The sequence below is a fragment of the Alligator mississippiensis genome, chromosome 14 (genome assembly GCF_030867095.1).
Source record: "Alligator mississippiensis isolate rAllMis1 chromosome 14, rAllMis1, whole genome shotgun sequence".
NCBI classification, from domain to species: domain Eukaryota; kingdom Metazoa; phylum Chordata; order Crocodylia; family Alligatoridae; genus Alligator; species Alligator mississippiensis.
In genome coordinates, this window is record NC_081837.1 from 9,613,739 (window position 1) to 9,638,102 (window position 24,364).

General features: G+C 42.2%; 1 protein-coding gene across 1 annotated transcript; it reads left to right on the top strand.

The window, feature by feature from the left end:
- The first annotated feature begins 1,604 nt into the window (after positions 1 to 1,604).
- On the top strand, positions 1,605 to 23,836 carry NCBP3 (nuclear cap binding subunit 3). Its single transcript, XM_006274014.4, has 13 exons — positions 1,605 to 1,778; positions 2,986 to 3,051; positions 4,861 to 4,966; positions 7,566 to 7,691; positions 9,589 to 9,717; positions 12,693 to 12,766; positions 13,271 to 13,379; positions 13,904 to 14,003; positions 14,352 to 14,458; positions 15,807 to 16,095; positions 18,210 to 18,367; positions 19,747 to 19,911; positions 21,861 to 23,836. The coding sequence occupies exons 1-13, from the start codon at positions 1,632 to 1,634 to the stop codon at positions 22,094 to 22,096; spliced, it is 1,812 nt and encodes a 603-aa protein (XP_006274076.1). The 5' UTR covers positions 1,605 to 1,631; the 3' UTR covers positions 22,097 to 23,836.
- Positions 23,837 to 24,364: the final 528 nt, after the last annotated feature.

The following is a 24,364-nucleotide window of genomic DNA, read 5'->3' on the forward strand; positions in this document are numbered from 1 at the left end:
AGCACGTAGCGCTGAGCTCCCCAGCACGGTTGCGAGTGCAAGGTTGAGCTCCCCAGCACGGTCGTGAGTGAGAGGCTGAGCTTCCCAGCATGGTCATGAGTGCGAGGTCAAGCTCCCCAGCACAGTCGTGAGTGCGAGGTCGAGCTCCCCAGCACAGTTGCAAGTGCGAGGTTGAGCTTCCCAGCACGGTCATGAGTGTGAGGTCGAGCTCCCCAGCATGGTCGTGAGTATGAGGTCAATCTCCCCAGCACGGTTGCAAGTGTGAGGTTGAGCTTCCCAGCACGGTCGTGAGTGCAAGGTCGAGCTCCCCAGCATGGTCGTGAGTGCGAGGTCGAGCTCCCCAGTACAGTTGCAAGTGCGAGGTTGAGCTCCCCAGCATGGTTGTGAGTGCAAGGTCGAACTCCCTGGCATGGTTGTGTGTGCGAGATCGAGCTCCCCGGCACGGTTGTGAACGCAAGGTCGAGCTCCCCAGCATGGTTGCGAGTGAGAGGTTGAGCTCCCCAGCACGGTTGTGAGTGCAAGGTCGAACTCCCTGGCATGGTCGTGAGTTTGAGATTGAGCTCCCCGGCACGGTCGTGAGTGCGAGGTTGAGCCCCCCAGCATGGTCGCGAGTGCGAAGTTGAGCTCCCCAGCACGGCTGCGAGTGCGAGGTCGAACTCCCTGGCATGGTCGTGTGTGAGAGATCGAGCTCCCCGGCACGGTCATGAGTGCGAGGTTGAGCCCCCCAGCACGGTCGCGAGTGCGAAGTTGAGCTCCCCAGCACGGTTGCGAGTGCGAGGTCGAACTCCCTGGCATGGTTGTGTGTGCGAGATCGAGCTCCCCGGAACGGTCATGAGTGCGAGGTTGAGCCCCCCAGCATGGTCGCGAGTGCGAGGTTGAGCTCCCCAGCATGGTCGCGAGTGCGAGGTCGAGCTCCCCGGCACGGTCGTGAGTGCAAGGCACAAACTGGGGGGGCCTCGAGCGTGTTCAAGCACCTGCGTCTCCTACGCGGGAGCTCAGCAGGTTTGGGTCTGGACGGGGGCCCGATCGAACGCCCGTCGAAGTCAAGGAGAGTCGTTTTATCGATTTCACGTGGCTTCGGTTCAGTTCCCGAAGTTTTAGCGCAGGTTGGGGAAAGTCCAGCTATGCAGCAAGACACATCGCACGCAACCGCACGGGGGGGGGAAGGGATGAGCACATTCGGAGATTTATCGTCGTTCGAGAATCGGGACTCGGCTTCGAAACGGCAGGTGCTTCGGTTCAACCGCTCCGGCCTTCGGTGCCGGCGAGGAATGGGCAGCACCAAGAAACGAGGCGTTGGCGCCCCACACTAGAGCGCAGCCTGGACTCGCTGCCCTGAGTCGTGTCAGTGCGAGGGGGCAGACACGGGCCCGAGCGGCGGGAACGAGGCGCCGCCTGCACTCCGCCGCAGGGAGCACCACAGGCGGGAGGACCTACAGAGGCGCTCTATCCCCCGACCTCTATGACGCTGGGGACGCTCTGTCCCCACAGCGCGCGCCTCTATGCTCGTGGCGGGGCGGGGGGACGCTCTGTCCGCCAATCCCGTCTCGGCGTGCCTGGAGGCCGGCGGCGACGACGCTCTAGCCGGCGCGCCTCGCTGGCCGTGAGCGGAGGGCGGGCCTGGCGGGGCGATGGCGGCCGTGCGGGGCCTGCGGATCTCGGTGAAGGCGGCGGAGGCGGAGGCGGAGGCGCGCGGCGCGGAGCCCGAGCCCATGGAGGTGGAGGAGGGGGAGCTGGAGGCCATCCCCGTGCGGCGCTCGCTGCGGGAGCTGCTCCCGGTACGGGCCGCGGGGGGGGCGGGGGGCTCCGGCCTGCGCTGCGCTCCCCTCCCGGGGCACCGCGGACTCGTCCGCGCCTCGAGACCGGGGGGCGGGGTCGCCGGTGCTCGGGGGGAGGCACTGCGTCACTGACCCCCTTCCCCTGCCCAATCAGCTGCTCTGCGCTCTGCTCCCTGCCCTGGGCTTCCCGCCCAATCAGCTGCTCTGCTCTCTGCCCGATCCGCTGCTCTGCTGTCTGCTTCCTGTCCTGGGCTTCCTGCCCAATCAGCTGCTCTGCTCCCTGCCCTGGGTTCTCTGCCCGATCCGCTGCTCTGCACTCTGCTTCCTGCCCTACCTGTTGATCTGCACTCTGCTCCCTGCCCTGGGCTTGCTGCCTGATCTGTGGCTCTGCGCTCTGCTCCCTGCCCTGCCTGTCACTGGCTTCCCTGCTCCCTCCCTGGTCGGCCCTTGTCCCTCGTGGCCCGCATGCCCTAGGGCTTGCCACCCCTGGGTTAGCGCAGCGCTTTGTGAATGCTGCTTTACTAACCGATAGGAATGAAAGTCCTTTTTATTTTTCCCCTCCAGGTCACCGTGTCATTTATGGGTTTCTTTGGTCATAATAGGCTTGTTCAGAAGAGAAGCGGGGCGGTGACTGACGCTGAGGTTTTGGGGAACATGGTTCAAGCAGCGGTGGCAAGAGAATGAATGCTAGTTTTAGTGCAAAAGTTGACTTTGTGATGACTTTTTTTCCCCTTTGATAACTAAGTACTGAAAACGTATCCTTTTTAATGTAATCGGATTACATGAAGCCCGTTTGAGCGGTTGGAATTGGGTGGAAACCGTACTTGAGATGCCGCGGAAAAAAATCATGGAAATTAGAGACGGAAAAGATGTTTCATAATCACTTCCACTTCCTTGCTGTAGCAGAGTGAATTCCACCCTTGTGAATGCAGATATTTTAAAAGTAAATATCTAAGATGCTAAAATAGAGTGAATCTTTGCAAAAAAGTGTAATGATTTTTGATCCGTTCTGTTTGCTTGTAACTCCATTGACCCTGGTGAGAATTGTGCCTGTGTGGGTTGATGCCGCACTAGCTTGGAGTCAGGAGAATAAAAAGGGATGTGTTTTTTCTTTCAGAGCTGACTACTAGGTCAGATCTTATTAGTTTAGCAAGCTTGCTGCGTTTAGCCGTCATCCAGCATTTGTTGTAATTTTGCTTTATTGTAGGACACTAGCAGAAGATACGAAAACAAAGCTGGAAGTTTCATTACAGGAATAGACGTCACCTCCAAGGTAATATTGTCAAGTGTGATCCCTTTTTAAAATTTTGTATTACTTAATTGAATAGGAAGCATTTTCCTATGCTTCCTAAGGTGGTGGCTTTCAGGGGCCCGTAGTCCCTTTTTAACAGCCAGAGATAAGACAATAAGATTCTAGAGCTTTTTCACATGCTGTAATGACTCTTTTATACTCCAGCATTTGTAATTTACAGAATCTAGAAAGTAGACAAGCTTTTTGTGGAAACCCTGAGTCAGGCATCTTTTTTTTATGGTTGTATAGTGAAAGATTTAGCTGTGGGCAAAGCTTTTGTACTCCACCAAGAATGTCTAATACTGTTTCTAAAAGCTCTCTGCATTTGCCAAAAAACAAGGAGACTCTTATTGGAATTGCGGTGGTGCCACTCCACATCGCAATGCCCTTTGAATCAAGTCAGCTGAATTTTTCTTATTGTGCAAGTGACAAGGGAAAGCAAATGTTTGGCAGGAATACTGGGCTCCATTGGCTGGCGCTGTCTAAGGGCATTATTTTGTGGACCATTTACAGCTTAAACTTGCAGCTGGTCTCCTGGCTATGTGACATAATTTTAAAGCACTGGCACTTCCATATGATGCATCATTTCACCTTTTATCTGTGTAGTGCTCCAGTACCATTTAAGCCTTTATATCTTCAGAGCACTGCAAAATTTGAACCCCTGCAACAGCAGTGCTGATGCGTGAGTTATAGTCTCGTGTTGCAGTGGGAAAACCCAGAAGTTCGTGTTTAGGATTGAAAAACTTTTCTAGTTCCTAGTCACTACCTTCTTTGCGTTGGATGCTTGCAGTTCATTTAGACATTTAATGTTAAATTATCAAGGAAAAAAATCTTCCTACTTTGTTATATTCCTTAATGATATGCAACATTAATAACTGTGGGGAAAGAGAGGTGATTCTGTATAATGAGAAAAGTTTGACTTTTTAATCAGTTTTCAGAGATTTTCAAGGCAAATCTATCCTGAAATTATATCAATCAGGGCAATTCTTGCTTAAGCATTTGCTAACGTACTGAGTTGTATTTTAGTTCATGCCATTGAAAGCTGCTTAAAATGTCCTGTTAATATCCTATTAATTTGAATCGGTCCCAAGAAAGAAAACTAATGTTTCTCTTAAGAGATTGTATAAGATCTTTTGTATCCCTGCTGCTTAGATACTATGCTAATGAGCTCCCCAGAAATAGCTTGGATTACCAGCCAGAACAAGATTTCTATTGTTGGCTCTCCAGTTAGTATTGGAGAAGTGCTAACATAAAAAATATTCCCAAAAGCCATATGTTGCCAATTTTTTTTCAATTGCCTGAGAGCTCTGTGTGATCTGTATCATCTCACTTGTTTCTGTTTTTCCATGAAAGCAAACCAGTAATCTTAAAATAGAAGTTTAGCGTAGCCAGATGGAAGAAACCTTTGCTTTAAGAGAGGGCTTCATGAACTTTGGCTTTGTGTACCTATTTTGCTGATAGATAAACATGGTTATCATAGAGCTTAAAAACTTGCAGAGTTGCAGAGTGAGTGGCAGACAAAGCATCATGATTCTTATTATATTGCTCGACCCACAAGAAAATAAATCACTTTGTGCACCCATAATTGAACCACAGTTGTTCTTTAAATTCTTTTGTTTCTGCATCTGTTTTGTGTTGTATTTTGAGTCAAGAAGGCCTGTTGATAACTAATAAAATCTTCAAGTATCACTTCCTTGATTTGTGTTATAAGCATCTCATCTTGCTGTTGAACTTGTTTAGAACAATGCACACATTTCCTTTCTGACTGCGTATTTCTCTTGTATTTTTCAGGAAGCAATTGAGAAAAAAGAGCAAAGAGCAAAGCGTTTTCATTTTCGAGCTGAGGTGAATCTTGCCCAAAGGAATGTGGCATTGGACCGAGACATGATGAAGAAAGGTACAGAAAGTGCCATGACTTTAGCAAAGAGTTGAAAAGTGGACTCTCTAGTTTTAATAGCTATACTACCTCACTCCATAAGAGATGCTGCACAAAGAAGGGCTTTGCTAAGAACAGTAACTTGTATTTTACACTTCTTTAGTTTTCATATAGTTTTAATTTGAAATAATTTTTTAAATGATCATAAAGTGATGGAATAGACGATTTTTGGAAGAAATGGAATTACTTTGAGCAGATGCTTTAATTTACTGCTCTGGCAGGTATGCCTAGTATTGCATGTAGATTAGCTGTCCAAGGAAGTCATCAACACCCATTTATATGACAGGCTCCATAAAGGTCTGGCTCTTGGATAACTGATGAAAAAAATGCCAAACCTTAAACAAATCAGTCGTTTTCAAAACATGGGTGAAGAGTTCTTTGAACTCTGTTGAACATCATCTGTCATGGTGTTACAACTATGTTTTCCTGTTTTTATTTGAAATGTTTCTTTTCTTCGTTGCTGCGGTGAAGTACCCATGGAAGCAAAAATAAACTAAGTCCCCAGTTATGCAAGGGCATTAGTGCAAGTGGATCCAAATGTCTGCATGTAGTTGCATAAAATCCCTGGGGCTCCGTGTTGTTAGGATTTAGGCCACCTTCCTTGCATATCTCTTTGCAGGATCAGGGCCTAACTCACTGACCCTCCAGAGGTAACAGGGAAAGAAAGGGTCTAGAGAAAGTACTGTCAAATACACATAGAAGGCAAATTGAAAATATAGATGTAAATACCAATTTAAAAAAATCCATTTAACCCATTGTAATTACAGCAGTTACATGATTAATCAGTAGGGAGAAGGGGGAAGGAAGAGGGGAGACTAGTAACTAATAACTAGTAGGGTTGTGCAAAGCTTCAGTAGCCGATTCAATTCAAAGGAGATTTGGCTTGCTTCGGCGCCCAAATCTCCGAATCAAATTGGGAGACCCATTAATCTCTCTGAATTGAATCGGAAGTCTCTGAATCGATTCGGAGAGATTCGGCCATAGACTGTACAGGCAGGCACTACGCAGTGCTGGTGGGAGCAGCTGGGGGAGCAACTGGATGAGCCCCGGCTTGAGCTGGCTGCTCTTACAGCTGCCCCCACTGGGGTGAGGCAGGCAGTGCTGGCAGTCTCGGGAGAAGCTGCAGGAGCTGCGGAGAATGATTGGGGAGCTGGGGAATTAAACCAGGGGCTGGGGGATTGAACAGGGTTCCCCCCCCGGTTCGATTCCCCCGCTCCCTGATCATTCCCCCAGCCCCCATGGCTTTTCCCAGGGCTGCCGGCAAGCCATTTCTTCCCCGGCTGCCCCCCTGACTTCCCCCACACTGGAGCGGGGCAGGCAGTGCTGGCAGCCCTGGGAGAAGCTGCTGGGGCTGAGGAGAATGATTGGGGAGGTGGGGGAATGATTGGGGAAGCTGGGGGAATTGAACTGGGAACTGGGGGGAAGCCCATGTTCATACCCCTAACCCCCAATCATACCCCCAGTTTCCAGTTCAATTCCCCAGCTCCCCAGTCATTCACCACAGCCCCCGCAGCTTCTCCTGGGTCTGCCAGCCCTGCCTGCCTCGCCCCTATGGGGGAAAAGCCAGGGGGGCAGCCGGACAAGCCGCGACTTCTCCTGGGGCTGCCAGCTCAAGCCTTGGCTCGTCTAGCTGCTCCCCCAGCTGCTCCCACTGGCACTTCCTGCCTATATAGTCTATGGCCGGATAAGATTCAGCGCTGAATATCTTTGAATCTGGATTCGGCTGAATTGAATCGGGACAGTGATTCAAATCACCAAATCGAATCGCTGTCCCTCTGAATCACCAAGTCCAAATCTGAAGCAAATACCTTTTGCTTCACACAGGCCTAATAGCTGGGCTCCATGGACCCTGGTGCAATTACTTGCAGCCTCCCTGCTGTGAGTAGCCTGGGCTCTGCAGTGGGCAGGAGGAGCCTGCCTGGAGCCCAGACTGCTAGTAGCAGGTGGCAGGGAGACTGCAAGCAGCTGCCCCAGGGTCTGTGGAGCCTAGCTATAGGTACTAGTCCCCGCTCCCTCTCCCTCCCTAAGCACTTTCTGGTTTTGGCTGGGGCACCATGCCACTTCAGTTCCCTGCCAGATGGTTCCCTGCCCTGTGCTAACCAATAACCAGTAAGCTATAACTGGTTATCACTGGGGTTATCAATTAAATGATTAATCAGTTAACTGTTCATATTCCTAATTGAAAACACGAGAAAAATATTTTATTTAATTTTCAGTTAAGGTAAAATTAACACCAGTACAATTACTCTTGCTTTTAACACCAGGTGGGGAAAAAAATCATAGAGGTTGTCATTCAAGTTTAAGATCTTAAACTATTTTTAGCAGTAGAACTTCTTTAACAATACATTCTTGTATTCTTAATGGCATTGTATTTTTCCATATCTGAATTTTATTTTCAGCTAGAAAAGTTAAAAATATTGTGGAGTTGTAACCAAGTTGGAAGCTCATACGTTTAGAATAGCATGACTTGAACATGATTTTAATAAAATCACCTTTGCTAGTTTAAAATGTTTTAATCATACCTGTTCAACAGAAGTGAGTAAAGATTTTTCTGTCTCAGCAATCCCTAAAGTGAGACTGGATACAATCTACATTTGTGGGGTAGATGAGATGAGTACCCAGGACATCTTTGCTTATTTCAAAGAGTATCCTCCTGCTCATATTGAATGGCTAGATGACACGTCATGTAAGTAAAGTAAATCTTAATCTTTTTGGTGCTGCAGAGCTCAGAGATTTCTTATCCTTCCTCTGCCACTGACTTTCCCTGGCTTTCTGCCTTAGTTTCAAGGAGCATTCAAATGAAAGAGTTAATAAAATGCTGTGAATATCAAAACACTGTATAGTTTAGTAATTAGCTTGAAAGGAAACTTACTCACCTTTATCAAACACTAGTGGAGCATGGCTGTTTTTAAATTAATACGTTTGAAGTCTTAATTAAAAGTTACAAAGTTGAAATATGTCCATTTGCGCCATAGAGCTTCATGTGGTGTGTATTTACAGTCATACTCGCTTAGATTAAAGCTGTTTAGAGATCTGGATTTTGTTCTGGTTTGCACATCATCAGATAAGTAATGAAGGCTAAAGCTGCAGAGTGTTTGTGCCAAGATGAGGGTTTGCTATTAATTGCATTTTTAGTATGTAGACTCATTTTAGTTAAGTGGTTGTTGGTTCTGATGCTGCGTTTAAGAGACTCATACAGTTAGCCTAGCAGCATAAAATATTTTTGTGTCTATTTACGATATAAAAATGACATAAAAATGCTGACCTTAGCGGAAATGACAAAGTGCAGCACTGTCTTCAAAATATGTTAGCACAACAGTGGAACAAAACCTGGAAAGACTGGAAATGTATGGAGGTAAGGTGCTGTGTTTCCAAGTGAGAAACATAGAAGTGTAGATTTTAACTAACTGAAGATGACAAGACATTTGGGTATTTGATTCACGCATGGCTTTTCTTGTTGATTAATCTTCGCATTTAGAAGACGGCATGCTTTCTGTTTGAGTCTCATCTATTCAAACATCTTAATATTAAACAAGTATGAACATGTTCTGTAGTGTGACACTTTATGGCAAGCATAACAAAATATATTTGTGGCTGTATCTGGACTGAAGCCATCTCAAGAGATTGGTCTTTGTTCTGCATATTTTTTTAAGAAGCATCTCTGACATAGCCTTTCTCCTGCCCACTTTTTTCCTTTATCTTTTATACAGCTCTATCATCAGCTTAATGCTTAATCAGTTTTACTGCTTGAGATTTTAATTCTCTCTCTCCCTTCAGATATTTTCTTGATAGGTACTGATCTTGCATTGCATTTTCTTTAACAGACCTTTGCTCGTACTCAAATCATTAATCCAGCAACATATCTTCTCTTTTAAAAAAAAAATAAACATCAGTATTCTATAATGAAATCTTGAATTACTCAGACTTACTTTATAGACTATGCCTCAGGATCACTTCCTACAATAATGTAAAGAGTTATAAATACAGATGCAAAGTAACACTCTTCAAAACAAATTAACAAACAGTTTTATGAGCCAGTATTCTTGATTCGATCCTATTTGCTTCTTGACAGGTTTACAAAATGCATAACACTCGAATGATTCCTCCATTTATCAGTGCATCTACACATTATGCATGTGGATATTCGTTTTAGCATGCTTTTAGTTCAGTCAAAAAGCGTAGTCTTTGTAACACTAAATGTATGTGCTCTGCTAACTAGTTGTTCTAAGCCATTTGTTTTACCTTTATGGAAACAAATAAGAAAAAATTTGGTAGCATTGAGTGGTGTTGTAGCCATAATGGTCTTAGAGGTATATGAGAGGCAAGTGTGCTGTGGGTGATACCTTTTACTGGAGCAGCTGCACAGTTAAGATACACTTAGACCAGCTTCCAAATGCAGTGCATTCTTCAGGTCTATGATTGGTTTTTTTTCACTACTACCTATAATGTGATGAAAGTTTTATAATAATAATTTTCTTTATGTGGGGAAGATGCACGCATTTAAGATAAAGGTTGTCATCATAAGAGTCTGAGGGGAACATTTCGGCTAACTTGATTTTTTTTTTTTGGTTTGTTTTGTGTAGGTAATGTGGTCTGGCTTGATGAAGTAACAGCAACACGTGCTCTTATAAATATGAGCTCTATGCCTGATCAGGAAAAAATCAAAAACCGAGAAAACAGTGAAGAGAAGACAACTGAAAAACCCAAGAAAGGTAGATGCACAGAATATAGGGGTCATGCTGTTAAATACCCACACTAAAATTTTTGTTGTGTGGGTGTTGCGTGATCTGAGTTACTGAAGAAGGTTCTGTCATATGGTTTCAGGTAAATGTATTCTTCCAGTTTAAAAAAGGCTTTCATCTTGGAAACCTTTTGAAGGAGCTGCTTCCCAAAAGGTGGGTTGGAGATGTACCAAAAACAATGATTTGATCAATAGAACGTTCTAAAGATGGGTCCAGACTCAGAGGTGCGGTAAATAGTGGTGCAAGTTACAGAACAATAATTCTTGTGATTTACAAGAAAGGGAGTAGAAGTTGAGCATTATAGCAGTGAAAAGTAAATGGGTGTAAGAAGGTGCTTTATGACCTAAATTCTTCTGCTGGTTTCTTTTCCTTGAAACACCACCATCCTCTACAATCTCTGGGCCACGGTGCTGCTTTATCATTGTGTAACTTCCACTGCTGTTTATACCAGCTCTGAATTTAGCCAATATTCTCTTTTCTGAAACAGCATGCTGCAAGGTTAGTTGTAATAAATCAAAGCAGAACTACACCTTGACTTTGAATCTGGAAACTCTGGGTGTGTCTACACAAGATGCTGACTCCAGTAACGCTGCTTGGCAGAAATGGCAGCATGATGCTACTGTATAGCAGCGTCACAAAAAAAGCGTTCGCCAGCGCTACTGCACAGTAACTCGGATTACTGAACATTTATTATTTACTAAATAAATACACAGTAGCATCTTGTGTAGATGCGACCACTGCTTTACCATCTAATCATAACGCCATTATAGTCTCACAGACAGTTCAGAAATCTCTGGCTTCAGTTACCTGATGACTGCACCCAACTGCTTTACTGTTAGGTTGACGTGATAACTTATTTTGATGTGGCATTACACAGTACTAATGAAAGTGAGAAACGCTTCTGCTGTTAAGGTTATTATCAGTGTCACTTAAGTGAGTTGTACAAACAAATTCCCTTTTCTCTGTTTTAAGCCTGAGCAGGCCCCGTCAGTTAAAGTCTGTTTTCAGAACTTTGTTAAACTTCCAGTTGCCTTCCCAAATATATTATTACCTGCAGGTTTTCTCTGCAACCTCGTAGCATCCCTAGCATCTTCCTTTCTTTAAGAAAGCTAATTTGTACAAGGTATTGAAGACTTCTGGCTACATTTTGGATCATCTAACTGGACAATGTCTCATTTCATTGAACTGAAAGCTTTTTGGTGTAGTTGTAGCACATACCATAACTAGGGATCTACCTAAATCATGGGGGGACTTACCAATTTTCACGGATTGATCATGGCATAAAGTTCTTTTCTACAGTCATTTTGCAGTGGCCCGGCATCTCAGGGCTTATTGGTGGAGAGGCCCCAGGGGCGGGGGGGATGGACAGGAGGGCAGCTACCTCCATCTTGTCTGCTGCCCTTCATGCCATCCTGCCAGCTAACACTTTCCCCTCCTGCCAGGGAGGACTGTGAGCTCCCACTGGGGACCCAGAATTGCGTTTATCTGTTTTATTTATTTTTGTTGATTTTTGTGGACAAACCTGGATTTCATGGTTTCCCAAAAACCATGAAACTGCAATTTAAGTAGTTAACCACCATAACCTAAACATATAACCATCAGATAATTTAAAATAAATACCTAGATGCTATAAAACATAAAGTACCTGCTTTAGGAGCTTTTTAGAGATTAAGGGATCGTATTAATTGAAATTGAAGAGCCATACTTGCACATTCATCATAATGGCTACTAAGTAGGTATTACATCAGGTCTCCACATATCATTATGTAGGAGGACTTTATGTTACTATTACACTTTTGTACGTACCTGTTCATCTGGAAAAGCAAGAATACTGGGTGAGGTTCAAACTTTAGCCCAAAAAAGGACTTATGCAAGGTAAGGAGTGAAGATAAATAAAAAATAAAAAGCAAAAAGGCTTTGGCTTAGAGATCCCTTTTTCAAATTGATAATATGAGAATCAGTTATACATTTTGTTATAAAACCTCTTGCAATGAGTAATGATCCCACAACCCTTTTTTGTAGGAGATCAGATGCCATCCCTGCTAACCTGGCCATGTTCCAACTTGAATAATTGGGTTTTGTTGCCTATCTGAATTCTCTCTGATTCAGCATTCTCCACTTTCTGCCATTAACTTTTGTGTAGTTCCTGTGAGCTGTTGAAAAGCTGCTGTATTCCACCCTGCAAGTTGTTAGTGTTCATTGTTTGGCAAAGCGCCCCTAAAGGCCCGTACGGAAACAACATGGCTATTGGAAGGTTTAACCTACATTTGTAAAGTACTTTGGGGAATGTGAGAGAGGTATTGCTAAATGATATATCACTAACTAGTAAGCCCTATTTGAGGAATAATTGGAAAAGTTTATAACAGTCTAAACAACCTTTTTATCATTGCAAATCATTAAACTGGAAAACTGATGATGCTGTTGTCTAGTGACTGTGATCATGTAGATAAAATTCCCAAAACAGTGGCCGATTCTTGAAATTAAATACCTTTAATTTCTTAGCTTAAAAGATTTTCTTGATATTTTTAAAGTAATTAATTCTAGATTATGGGTTTTTGTTTTGATTTTATATAGTAGCTAAATAAATGCATTCAGGACTCTCTTTTTTTAATGTTTGTGGTTTAAGCACCCAAAAAGCTCTTAAAAATCCTGATCTCGGTGACCTCTGTCCATAACTGAAGTGCAGTACGACTTCTTTCATTTTCTATTAGACTTGTAATCCTGTTTCAACCACTTGCCTGGATTTAACGTGCAAGCGTAAAGAAAATTATCTGATTATTTAGTGTTGTTTTGCATTCATATAATCTGTTTAAAATGTATGCAGATGTTTCTCACCAGGGTTCACGGAATGACTAATAACCTCTTGTTTTCTGAAATCAAACTGGAAGCCAAAATCTGCTGTTCTAAAATGAAGAATATATATTTTTTTGATTTGTTCTTCTTAGACAAACAAGAGGAAAGCTCAGATGATGAGACTGAGGAGGGAGAGGTTGAAGATGATAATCCAAGTGATGTTGAGGTCAGTACAAAAGAAGAAAAAATATTAGCATAAGAGATGCATTTTTGGCCAAATATTCAAAGTACTTCAAATGTTCTGGTGTCAGTTGAGAGTAAACATATATGTAAATATAAATTAGTAATTCAATTATCTTTGTAATTAAATAAAATTTTGTGGGGAAAACAACGAAGGCAAGTGACAATCCGAAGAGCTTGTCAGTCAGGATATCAACACTGGAGGGCTTTGCAAAGGTGGATTTTGAGGAGAAGGAATGTCTCTGGCATACAAGAAGTCAGAAAATCCAACCTTGTGAGTATAGTATGAAAGAAATTGTGAAATGGAGACTTCAGAACAGCAAAAGAATTGTAAAACAACAAAGCTCACGCATGCTGGGAGGTTCTTAAGATGACGATACATTTTTATAGTAATTGCTTGTTAGTTTTGACTATTGAATGAAATAAATGTGTATGTAAAGACTTCATTCTTTGTATCCAAAACTGTCTTCATTTTTCTGCCCCCCCAAAGCTGGATGCGCTCTCTCAGGTAGAAGAAGATTCTCTCTTACGTAATGATCTTCGTCCAGCCAACAAACTAGCTAAAGGAAATAAACTGTTCATGAGATTTGCTACTAGAGGTAAGTGGCCCACTTCAGAGACCCTCTACAATTTATTTCATGCCTAAATGATGAGCTTCACAAAGATTTATTATTATTTTTTATGTTAAGCGTTAGATTGTTTACAAGTAAAGTAGACTCAATTGCTTGCTTTTTTTCCTGATATGGATATGTCTTTTTTTCACAAAGCCCTGTGAGTGTCATCTCTAAGATAGTGTCCATATTCCTACTCTTACTGATACGTAATCAAACAGACGGCTAATAGATAGTCAAAGGCTGTGTGGAATGAAATCAGCTGAATAATGCGTCTTTTACTGCTCTAGTTTTATTTCAAAGGAGTCGTCAGCAAGACTGTATGCCTTTTTTGTGTTGATTAAGTGTTATTTTATTTGAAGGAAGGAGACTGGCCATTTTAGAAGGTCATTAATATTTTAGACATCCGTTTTCTGTGCATTTGTCTTGCCTTGACTTAGACTTTCTTAATTTTAATACCAATGTGTCTGCAAAAAGAAAAATATTCCTTTGACTTCAGTACATTTTTTCAGATGACAAAAAAGAACTCGGAGCTGCAAGGAGAAGCCAATATTACATGAAATATGGCAATCCCAATTATGGGGGCATGAAAGGAATTCTTAGCAACTCTTGGTGAGTACAGGGCAAAGGGACTAGGACCGTACACCTATTTAATCATGCCAGTAAGATTTTTCAGCTATGGATTTGTCCCTTAAAGATCTGAAAACTGGGGAGAAAAAAGTATTGCGTAGTATTTAAGCAAAGGTGACTTTACATTTTTAAGACTTAAAAAAATTTAAAATTAGTCTGTACTTGCATTCTAATGTGCATGCTGTGGACAAAATGGAGCCCCTCAATACACGTTTTTGACTGCCATTGAAGACAGTGAAAATGCAGTTGCTTTATGGCTTGGCTGAGTTTGGCCCACTCTCATTTTGGCCTTTTACATGACAGCAACATCTTTCTTTTGATGAATTTTAGGAAACGAAGGTATCATTCGCGTCGAATCCACCGTGATGTAATAAAGAAAAGGACACTTATTGGGGATGATGTTGGCTTGACACCTCCTTACAAGCACCGGCATTCAGGTAATCTATTAGTTACTAATGGAACACATAGCACATTATATCTTCAAATAGATTTTGAGGATTTCTGCTGTTGTGAAACTCCATAAACAGAGAGGGGAAGGAAATGCTAAGGTTTATATTAATCAACCTTTTTTGTTGTAAATCATGGTGGTTTGCATATATGACATAGGCCTTACTTTTGTGATTTGCTTCACCTCAACCAGACTGAAGATTAGTTCAAGAGAGAGCTGTAGTTACCATGTGCTATGTGGATGGAGGTGGCTAGAAAAGAAAGACGAGTCAGAATATTTGAATCCTGTACTTTGCTACGATTTGTTTGATATGTGACCTCCCCGTGCTTCTGTTTTCCTGTTTGTAAAGGTGGGGTTATCTAGCTCTTGTGCTGCTTTGTAGTATCTTATAATGCTAGGAGACAGTCAGTATTACTTCCATTTTACTTATGAGGAACTGAGGTACAGAAATTCAGCAGTTCACAAAAGGTTACCATAGAGGTGTGGGATTAACCTAGGGCCCAGACCCATATCTTAATTCAGTGCCTTAAATGTTTTTTTGTTCAGTCTTCACCTGATGGTTGTTTTACAAGAGTATTGTAAGAACTAGAAGCAACAGAGACATTTTAAGGTGAAAAACTGTATGTAAATGCAAAACCATGTTAAGAAAGCATTAGCATACATAATTTAACCATTAAAATAATTTTCTTTCAATGAAAGTATAGCTTTCAAGTAAAATAATTATCATTGTACTTATCTTCTGGCAGCTATTCCATTAACAGTCTTTTTTTTGTCTTCTGTTTTGGCAAGTTGACATTTTGAATTAGTAGTTAATTTGTATAGATTAATTCTATAAATGAGATAGTGTCAGACAAATAGATTATTTGAAAAGCAGATGTCTTTCACTAAGCTTAAGAGGAAAAATGGATCTGTGACATAAAATTAGAATACTGATAATACCAGCACCTATTATATTGAGAGACCTGAAAGGCATTTCATTTGTTCTCTGGCACCAGCAGTGACCACCATAACCCCTCAAAGAAACTGAAAATTGATTATTTCTCCAGCAAGTATCACAATATATTATATTGATGATTGCGCAATTTAGATTTTTTTTAAAAATCCAGATGCATTACTTAATTGACCTTCTGGGACACTGATCGTTATAGGCTGACTCACATCATGGCTCTCATTTCTTTCATTTTTCTATATTGACTTGTCGTTACATAAGTACTCACTCATTCTGTCATTCTGCCTTTATATTTTCTGATTTATTTATTTTTTTTGGATCATACTTTTTCATAACTTGATGGAAAAAATAAACTTAAGCATGTCAAAATTAATATATTGTACTTCAGGCCTAGTGAATGTTCCTGAGGAACCTATTGAGGAGGAAGAGGAGGAGGAGGAGGAGGATCAAGATATGGATGAAGATGACAGAGTTGTAGTAGAGTACCGGGATGAGCTACAAGCATTCAAGCAAGCCCGAGATCGCAGTGCAGCCAGGCGATCGAGTGCGAGTGCTTCTGATTCTGATGAAATGGACTATGATCTTGAACTGAAAATGATATCAACTCCCTCTCCCAAAAAGAGCATGAAAATGACGATGTACGCAGATGAGGTGGAATCTCAATTGAAAAATATTAGGTAAAAATATAATTTCTTATGCTTTATTACTTAGAAGGGTGCCTTACGTCATAATGCTTATTTTAAAGATTCTTGACATAACACATTTTATAGGCACGCACTTTCCCTTCCCAAATACCATTACTTTTTTTTTTATAAGTTTTAGAGAAGGAGATGGAGCAGATTATGAGCCTGGCCAAAGACCTCTAGGGTCTATACACTAGGATTAGTAGTAGTTACAGTAGGTTACAGCGACTTAATCACAGCTTCAGTAAGTTCACAGAGATCAACTGAAATTCTTGTAACTAATTAGTGTACAATAACTGAGATCTCAAGTCATTATTTCAAAGTATGAAAGTCACACTTTAACTTTTAAAGCCTATATTATGTACAAGGATTTCATCCTGATCCTGTGCACATATATGCATATGATTTAATTCACTAAGTAGGTTGTACCAGTGCATTCAGTGGGACTGCATAAAAATAAACTTGGGCGTGCAAGTGTCTGCAGGACTGGGATGACAGTATTAACATCCTGTGTATTTGTCATTCCAATTGTACTTTATATTTCCAGAGGGGGCATCCATAGTGTAACATGTGATCATTGCCAGAACACAATTTACAGTGTTCTGTTTTGACTTTACATAGGACATGATCCTTTTACAGTATTCTTTGTGACTTGACATTTCAATGTGCAGTATACAACATGTTGGAAATCCTGAGCCCTGGGTAATGACTACTGGAAATCTTGCAATTGACACTTCCCTTAAGACTAGGGTGACCATATGTCCTGGGCAAATGAGCGTCTCAGAAGAGTCCCTGGCTTCCAGTCCGGTCCAGGCTGTTTGGTACAAAAGTCCTGGGCTGGAGTCTGGCAGGAAGGTGGGGAGGCATGGTGCAACAGGCAGGACCAAGGTGGGTGGACTGGAGCAGGCTCCACTCCTCCCTCATGTGGCACATCCTTGCTCCCACACCGAGCAGTGCCTGCCAGCCACCTGCCTAGTATACCACACTTCTCTACCTCTGTGTTGGACTCTGACCCAGGACTTTTGACCAACTGGCTGTGACCAGACTACAGAAGCCAGGACTGTCCCCGTTTGTGGGCCTTATGGTCACCCTACTTAAGACTGATCATTTATGATCTCAGCGACAGAACTGGCATGACTTAAATGAAAAAGGAACATCAACAGAGCATCTTTAGCTCTGATGTGATTTAATGAAAACTTAAAAAAAGAAAAACAGAAAGCTGTTCAAACTTGCAGTTTTGTTAACGCCACATCGCAGGATTTTGTTAATGCATAGGAACTTGAAAATGAAAGCTTCTAAAACAAATGGAGTTGGCTAGTAAAGACTAAACTAGGTATCCATTTTTTTCTATTTATAATGCAAAGTATTTATAATGTAAGTAAGGAAAAAGTTTTTAAAAATTGAAGTATACTTTTGATCCTCATGGAACCATTATATTACGAATTAAATCAGGTTAATAGTTTTGAGATTATTCATTTACTCTGCATTTAACCCCCCAAGACACTGCTATAACTAGTTAACTTTGCTGTGTCACTCTTCAAAGTGAGTACTAACTGAGCTCATTCACCTCATTTTTAGCTTTCAGTGTACTTTGTAGCGATTAGAAAGCTGCCAAAATGGCACTGGTACCACCTTTTACCACAGATGGTAGCAGGTCTCTCTTTGACAATATCATACCTCTGGGAGATGTTACAGGCAGCCCCTTGCACACGTTGCTTATAGTCTCCATTAACAATCTGTGATAATGTAAACCTTAGGAAAAGCACTGGCCCAATGTCTATTGTGGTTCTGAAAAAGGATGTTTATATTTTGTAATAAAATCAGAAACATTTTGCAAACTGTTTGTTACAAGTATCAACCATGAAGGCAGGGCATGCAACGTATAGTGCTCCGAACTGATTGATTTGCTTGAAGAAGAATTAAGACTGACTCTGGATGCCAGGAGTTTTAAATAACCTGGTTTTTTTTCCCATGCTTCTGAGTAAAAGAAATCTGGCTATTAACTTTCAAAGTGTGATTTATACACAGGAGGAATCTCTCACAATTGCATCGGGCTTCAGTCAAAAGACTTTGCTCTGTTTAGAAATACATTGTCTTTTTTTATTTAGGAACTCTATGAGAGCAGATAGTATAGCATCCAGTAACGTCAAAAACCGGATTGGTAGCAAAGGATCTTCGGAGAAAGTTGCAGATGTAAGACTATTATTAGAGGAAAAACGTCAGAATAACACAGGGCAGCGTCAGCCAGCCAGCACTATAAAATCAGGTAATTTGGGACTTGTATTGCATACACTGGATGACTTAGTATTTCACATGTGTTTGTATATTTTGAGTCACTTTAAGCTTATAACTTTAAAACTTGTGGACGTTCAGTACAGCTGCAGGTTGATTTGCTATTCTCTGGTATTTTTCACACGTTATTATAAAGAAAGTTAAGTCCCCCAGACTTTGGCAGTTTGCAGTAATGAAATTGCAGTTCATTTGGTTTCAGTTGTTCAGAACTTGTTCAGGTAAGTGTATTATGCTAATTTCTTCACTTGTTTGAACAAATTGCTCATTTATACAAAAAGGGAGACAGGAAAGATAGCAGTGTATGATGATGATGATGAAAAGATGATCCGGTATTTTGGGAACTAGGGAAGGGGCATCTCTCTTTTTTTTTTTTGGACGTGTCATTGCTTGATTCAGGGCTTCTGTCTGTCTAGGTGAAAATGTCTTGTACTTCATGGAGGTCAGCATGATACAAAAAACTAAAATGCTTTTGGGCTACTTAATGCTAAATAAAATGCAGAATATTATGGTACCTCCTCACTAAAACTCAAAAATTACTAATCTTAAAGGCACTCAGAAGCTTCTCTTAGTCAGACAGACTATTTATAGAAAGAGTCCAGTTGTTTTTTCTGTTCTGTTTTTCTACATTCTTTAGAACACCAGATTTGCTTGCATGTGTTCCCGTTTTATTTGTGTTCATGTATTTTTTTTCAGTTTTGTCAAAAAAAAAAGTGCAGAACCAAGGAGCTACACCACACAGACCTCTAAATTTACATAAGATGAATGTATTGCGTTACGGGTTAAATTTCTGTTTTACTGGGACTCTGATTTTCCATTTTGGTTTCCAAAGTGAAGAGGAAGTAATATTTTAGTTCGGAAGCATGCTGGTTACTTTTTAGGTACAAAACAATGAAGAAGGCAAACTATTCCTAGTGTTATGCTGGATGGAAAGCTTCTTTTTTTTTTTTTTTACTTCCTTTGCTATTTTATGCTCTTAAAAAAGAACTGTAACAAAACCAAAGATAACTCTCAGGAACCTGTATAGACTTACTGTTACTCCTTTTGGTTTTGGGACAACTCCAGCCACGTAGCAGTAAATATCCCAAAGGGAAATACTTTGCAAAGGTGCCAAGTGGCAGACCTGTCATAGGAGAAAATGAAGCCTGGAGAAAATCTAATACAAGAATTCAGAAAATTGAAAGGATAATGAGTTGTGCAGGATTGAATGAAGAGATTAAAAAAAAAGAGAAACAAAAGGGGCTTTTTTAATTCCAAGTTTTGCAAGTAGATAAAGAAGCTGAGGATTAGCCTGGCAGGGGAAAATGAATGCAAAACAGGACTATTCACTCTAATCATTGTAAAATAAATTTCCAGATGTCCGGCAGAGGCTGGGAAAGAGACCACACTCTCCAGAAGTCAAACCCCCAAGCAGCACCAGCACGCCTCGTCGAGAACCAATATCAGATGTGCATAGCCGGCTAGGGATCCCCAAGCAAGATGTGAAAGGCCTCTACTCGGACACCCGGGAGAAGAAATCAGGTTAGTTACACACAGAGAAAATATCCCCCCCGCCCCCCTTTTTTTTTTTGCCTTAGGGGTTTGTATGTGGAGGTGATGTGCCTCTATTGTTTAATAACCAAATGATACCAAAAATAATTTTCTGGGGGTTTTATATTTTTTTGTGGATAAAATTCTATACTTCATAATCTTGTGTGTCCATAAGCTTCATTTTAAAAAACCTTAATTCACACCATTTGTAAGTTAAGACTGTTCTGTAGTAAAGGCTAAAAATGTCAACTTCTGACTCTCTAAAAATGAGAGCTGTTTAAGATGCTGTATGACAAGAAAGAACTTCAAATGACAGTCCTAAAGAATGTTCTGTTGTCTGGAGTTAGAAATTCATTAGTGACTGTTTAGACAACTTAGCAAAGAATTAGGGAAAAAATTGTAACCTCTTTTGGCAGTGCAGTGGTAGCTAAGGGTATGTGGCTTTCTGATTTTAACTTGATATAGTTTATTCTCTTTTGTGTATGGGAAGTACTTTTACACAGATACCTCAGTGCTTACAGTAAGAGGAGGTCTGCACTAGGAGTGGCTCTACCACTATACTGATTTTGGCAATATTACACCAGCAAAGCATTCTGATGTGCACACAGACTATGCAGGTAAAGTGCATCAACATTAGGGCTTCTTCAAGCACAGCTCAGTGACAGATGATACCCCATAACCGCTGTACTTAACTCAGCTATGTCAGCAACTGTTTGCAGCTTTGTATCTGATTTTGGCCTGTCATTAGAATAAGCACAGGTTTCTCAAAACACATACAGGTGGGAGTAGGAAGGCAGGTTTGTTTGTTTTTTAAAGTAAAACCATACTTTAAAGCAGAGGTAGGCAAAATAAGGCCCGCGGGTCGGATCCAGTCTGTGAAGCCATTCTATCCAGCCTGTGGAGCCCCTAAAAAATTTTGGAAAATTAATGTTTCTCTGCCCTTGGTTCCTGTCAAAAATGACAGGAACCAAAGGCAGTAGGACCCAAGGGAAGCTAGGCGGGCTTCAACAACAGCAGGGCTCACCTGGCCCTGTCCCCTGAGCTGGAAGCCGTAGCTGGGGTTTCTGGGCTGGGAGCATGTGGCTGCCCCGGCAGGGGAAGCTTAGGTAAGGGGTGGGGGGCGGACAACACGGACACGACACACCCCAGGCAGGGAAGGAGCGCAGCGGGGGGGAAGCGGCCCACCTGTGCCTGGTGCCCCACGCTACAGCGGCTTGCAGCCCATGCGGGGCTGCCTGTGCCTGCTCCGGACAGCCCTGTGCGGGCTGCAAGCGCCTGCAGCATGGGGCACCAGGTGAGGGGCAGGGCCACTTTTCCCCATGTTCAGCACCAGCTTCTTCCCTGCTGGCAAGCAGGGGGTCGGGGCTGTGTGCTGCCCCCTGCCTGTACCGCAGGGCTGGGGGGCACTGGGTGTGAGTGGGCAGGGAGCCAGTGGGAGCACAGGGCCCCCACTGGTGTCCCAGGGCCAGTGCCAGTGGGGCCCAGAGCAGGGCAGTAGAAGTACAGGGGTCCCAGCTGGCAGTGGCTCTGTAGAGCTGGGCCAGCTCCCCCCTCCCTGCTGGTGCAGCCCAGCCAGGCTCCATGGACCCCTGCCAGCCTGCGCCCCGCTTTGGGCCCCACCAGTGCTGGCCCTGGGACATTGGTCCCAATATGGTGACCAGGGGGCGGGGCTCCTGTCAAGGGGCGGGGCTCCCCACGCAGCCCTTGACAGCCTGCCAGAACTGGGTAAGCAGCCCTCCGCTCAAAATAATTGCCCGTCCCTGCTTTAAAATGTATGAAGTAACACACCAAAACTGTGTTTAACCAACTTTTAAGGTTACATTCCCTACATTTTGAGTATTTCAGCTATACAGTAGTTAATGTTTAAGGCATTTGACTGTGCTTCTCATGTTTTTCTCATGTTTATATTATTTTTTATCTCCCCCCCCCCCCCCCTTTAGGTAACTTATGGACCCGCTTAGGATCTGCACCTAAGACGCAAGAAAAGACTCCAGATAAATCAGAAAACTCAGCAGCATCTCCAGAGGAGGATGATTCAGAGCTCCAGCGGGTGTGGGGTGCTCTGATCAAAGAAAAAGAACAGTCACGCCAAAAGAAAAGTCGATTGGATAATTTACCATCCCTACAGATTGAAATTAGCCGGGAGAGTAGTTCTGGGTCAGACACTGAATCGTGATGCTCTTTTAGATCCTGATACTCAGGATTTTGACTCTGCAACATGGCAAGATTTCCATTGCCCAAAAGCTGAACATTGTGGCAGGGACACCGTAATTAAGGTTCCAGGAGCCTCTCTCTTTTTATACAGAAGTAAAAACCTGTATAACACTTGACACTTAAAGCAATCACATTTGTCTTCAGTGTGTCGTGGCCCTGTGTTGTGTAGGGCATTGTTCAGTACATTTATTTTAGCAGGCCCTTAGACATTCTTTTAAAACATTTTTCCCCCTTGCTTCAGACTTTAAAGAAGAGGCAAAACAATTCTGGATTTTGTAGACAACCTTTTTGTTCTTAATTTTTTTAACACAGGATCTTTTAAGAAAATGTTTTACACAGTTCATCCAAAGAACAGGGAACTTCATAATAATCACCATTGCCTGGCCCTTAGAGCTGGTGCCAGCACCTGCCTTTTTCTTATAAACTAATAACAATGATGCTTCCTGGGCAGATGGCCAGCAAGGGTAAAGCTTAGAGGGATTGCTGACTTCCACCCCTCCAAAATGCTAAATGCAAATCTAAACCAGACATCCTAGAAAAATAACTTTTGAAAATACTGTCAAAGCAGCACCACCAGACTAATGTCAAAAAGGATTCTGCTTCATTCATTTGGTGATAATTCATTTTTACTTTAAGTGAAGATTGACAAGTTCAAGACCGCAGAATTGGATCTTTGACCGACGTGTGCAAATTCCTGAGGGTTATTTTGGAGTTTAAATGTTGAAACAATTTTAAAGATTTTCTTTCAGTATAGCTGTATTATGTTTGAAGAAATTTAACAATTTAAAAACTTAAAAATTTAATTTTTATATTTGTGAAAATTCTCCTGTTGGCTACAGTGAAAGCTATAGTGGTGTTTTCATATGTGCTGTTTAAATATATAAATATATATAGAGATATATATATGATTGAAAGAGAAAAGGAAAAAAAATAGAGGATCAGTGTCTCGTCAATATTTTTGAATGTTCTTATTGTATAGTACATGTGGATGTGCACATGGTTGACTTGTTACTTTCACCTTGTTTAACTCTTGTCCCCTTTCTAAATAGGTAAATTTTGATCAATGTGTAGCTGATTTTTGTTTGTGGCATTTATTTTGACTGCCCACAATTTTGGGAAAAGAGTATTTTGAGTACATCAGCTTCTGGTAAACAGAACACGTTGGTAAAAATACTGCCTGCCAAAATTTGGCGATGCATTGTTCCCGATTTCCTTGGTTGGTCCTGTTAAGCTAAAATGTCAGTGGCATTCCTTCCCCACCTTTCTTTTTTAACAACTGTTTTATTCTGTTTTCTATTTTTATACTATGTTAAAATAGGTTTGGGGCTTTCCAAAAGCAAGGAGCCTGCAGTTAGCTTCCTCTGTCACACTGTTGCACATACAAACAGCAATATATGAAATGGGCTTACGAGAACTGAATACGAAAGGGTTAGCTGGTCTGGTGACTTACTGGGCGTTGAGCCTTAACTGTTCCCTTGCTTTTGTGACACTTACCCTTGGTTTTGTATTTAATATTGAGTACAGTCTGGTAAACATGGCTCATAAAAATCCTGCTCAAAACAAGAGTAAATGATTGCAATATCTGATCACTGTAATGGGTCGCTTTGATGTGCGCTTCCATTCATGTTTCCCCACAGAAAGCTTTTCAAATAGAACAATATATAATAATACAGCTGAGACCTCATCCCTAACAGCCTGATAAGTGTCTTTAAATGGTGTCTTTTTGCTAGGTTATTTGGGTTGTACTGAGACAGATCCTTGAACTACAGATGAGCCAATGCAGAGCAATGTGAGCTGTAGCATATTGTTTATGAGGTCCCTGGCCAGTGAGCTTCTCTGGAACATCATTCATACAGAGGGCTGGTGAAGAAGGAATTCAAAACAGTTGGAAAAGGAAAATACCAATACAGCAACTGTTTAGAAGCGGAAGAGTTCAGTCAGCATTAGTAGTTAAACGTGGGCATCTTCTGGCATAAGCAAAGCCTCTCTCGTCTATAAAAGCCTTATTATTCTCTAAGCCAGTTAGTCTTCAAGGTGCCACCCTGCCCTGCCTTCTGCCAGACTTGAAGCCAACACAGACAATGACCCCTCTCTCTTAGAGGAACCGGAGCCATTATCATCATGCTGCTGTGTCCTTGCTGGCCCAGGTACGGGATACCTTTATGGCACTGTGAAAAAGGATGGCACACAATGCACAGCCCTGCAACAGTGCAGCTTGCTCAAGTCCTGT

Coding starts and splice junctions, on each gene's coding strand:
- NCBP3 (XM_006274014.4), top strand. CDS start 1,632: ATGGCGGCCGTGCGGGGCCTGCGGATCTCGGTGAAGGCGGCGGAGGCG. Junction 1,779..2,985: donor CGCTGCGGGAGCTGCTCCCG/GTACGGGCCGCG, acceptor GCTTTATTGTAG/GACACTAGCAGAAGATACGA. Junction 4,967..7,565: donor CCGAGACATGATGAAGAAAG/GTACAGAAAGTG, acceptor TTTCTGTCTCAG/CAATCCCTAAAGTGAGACTG.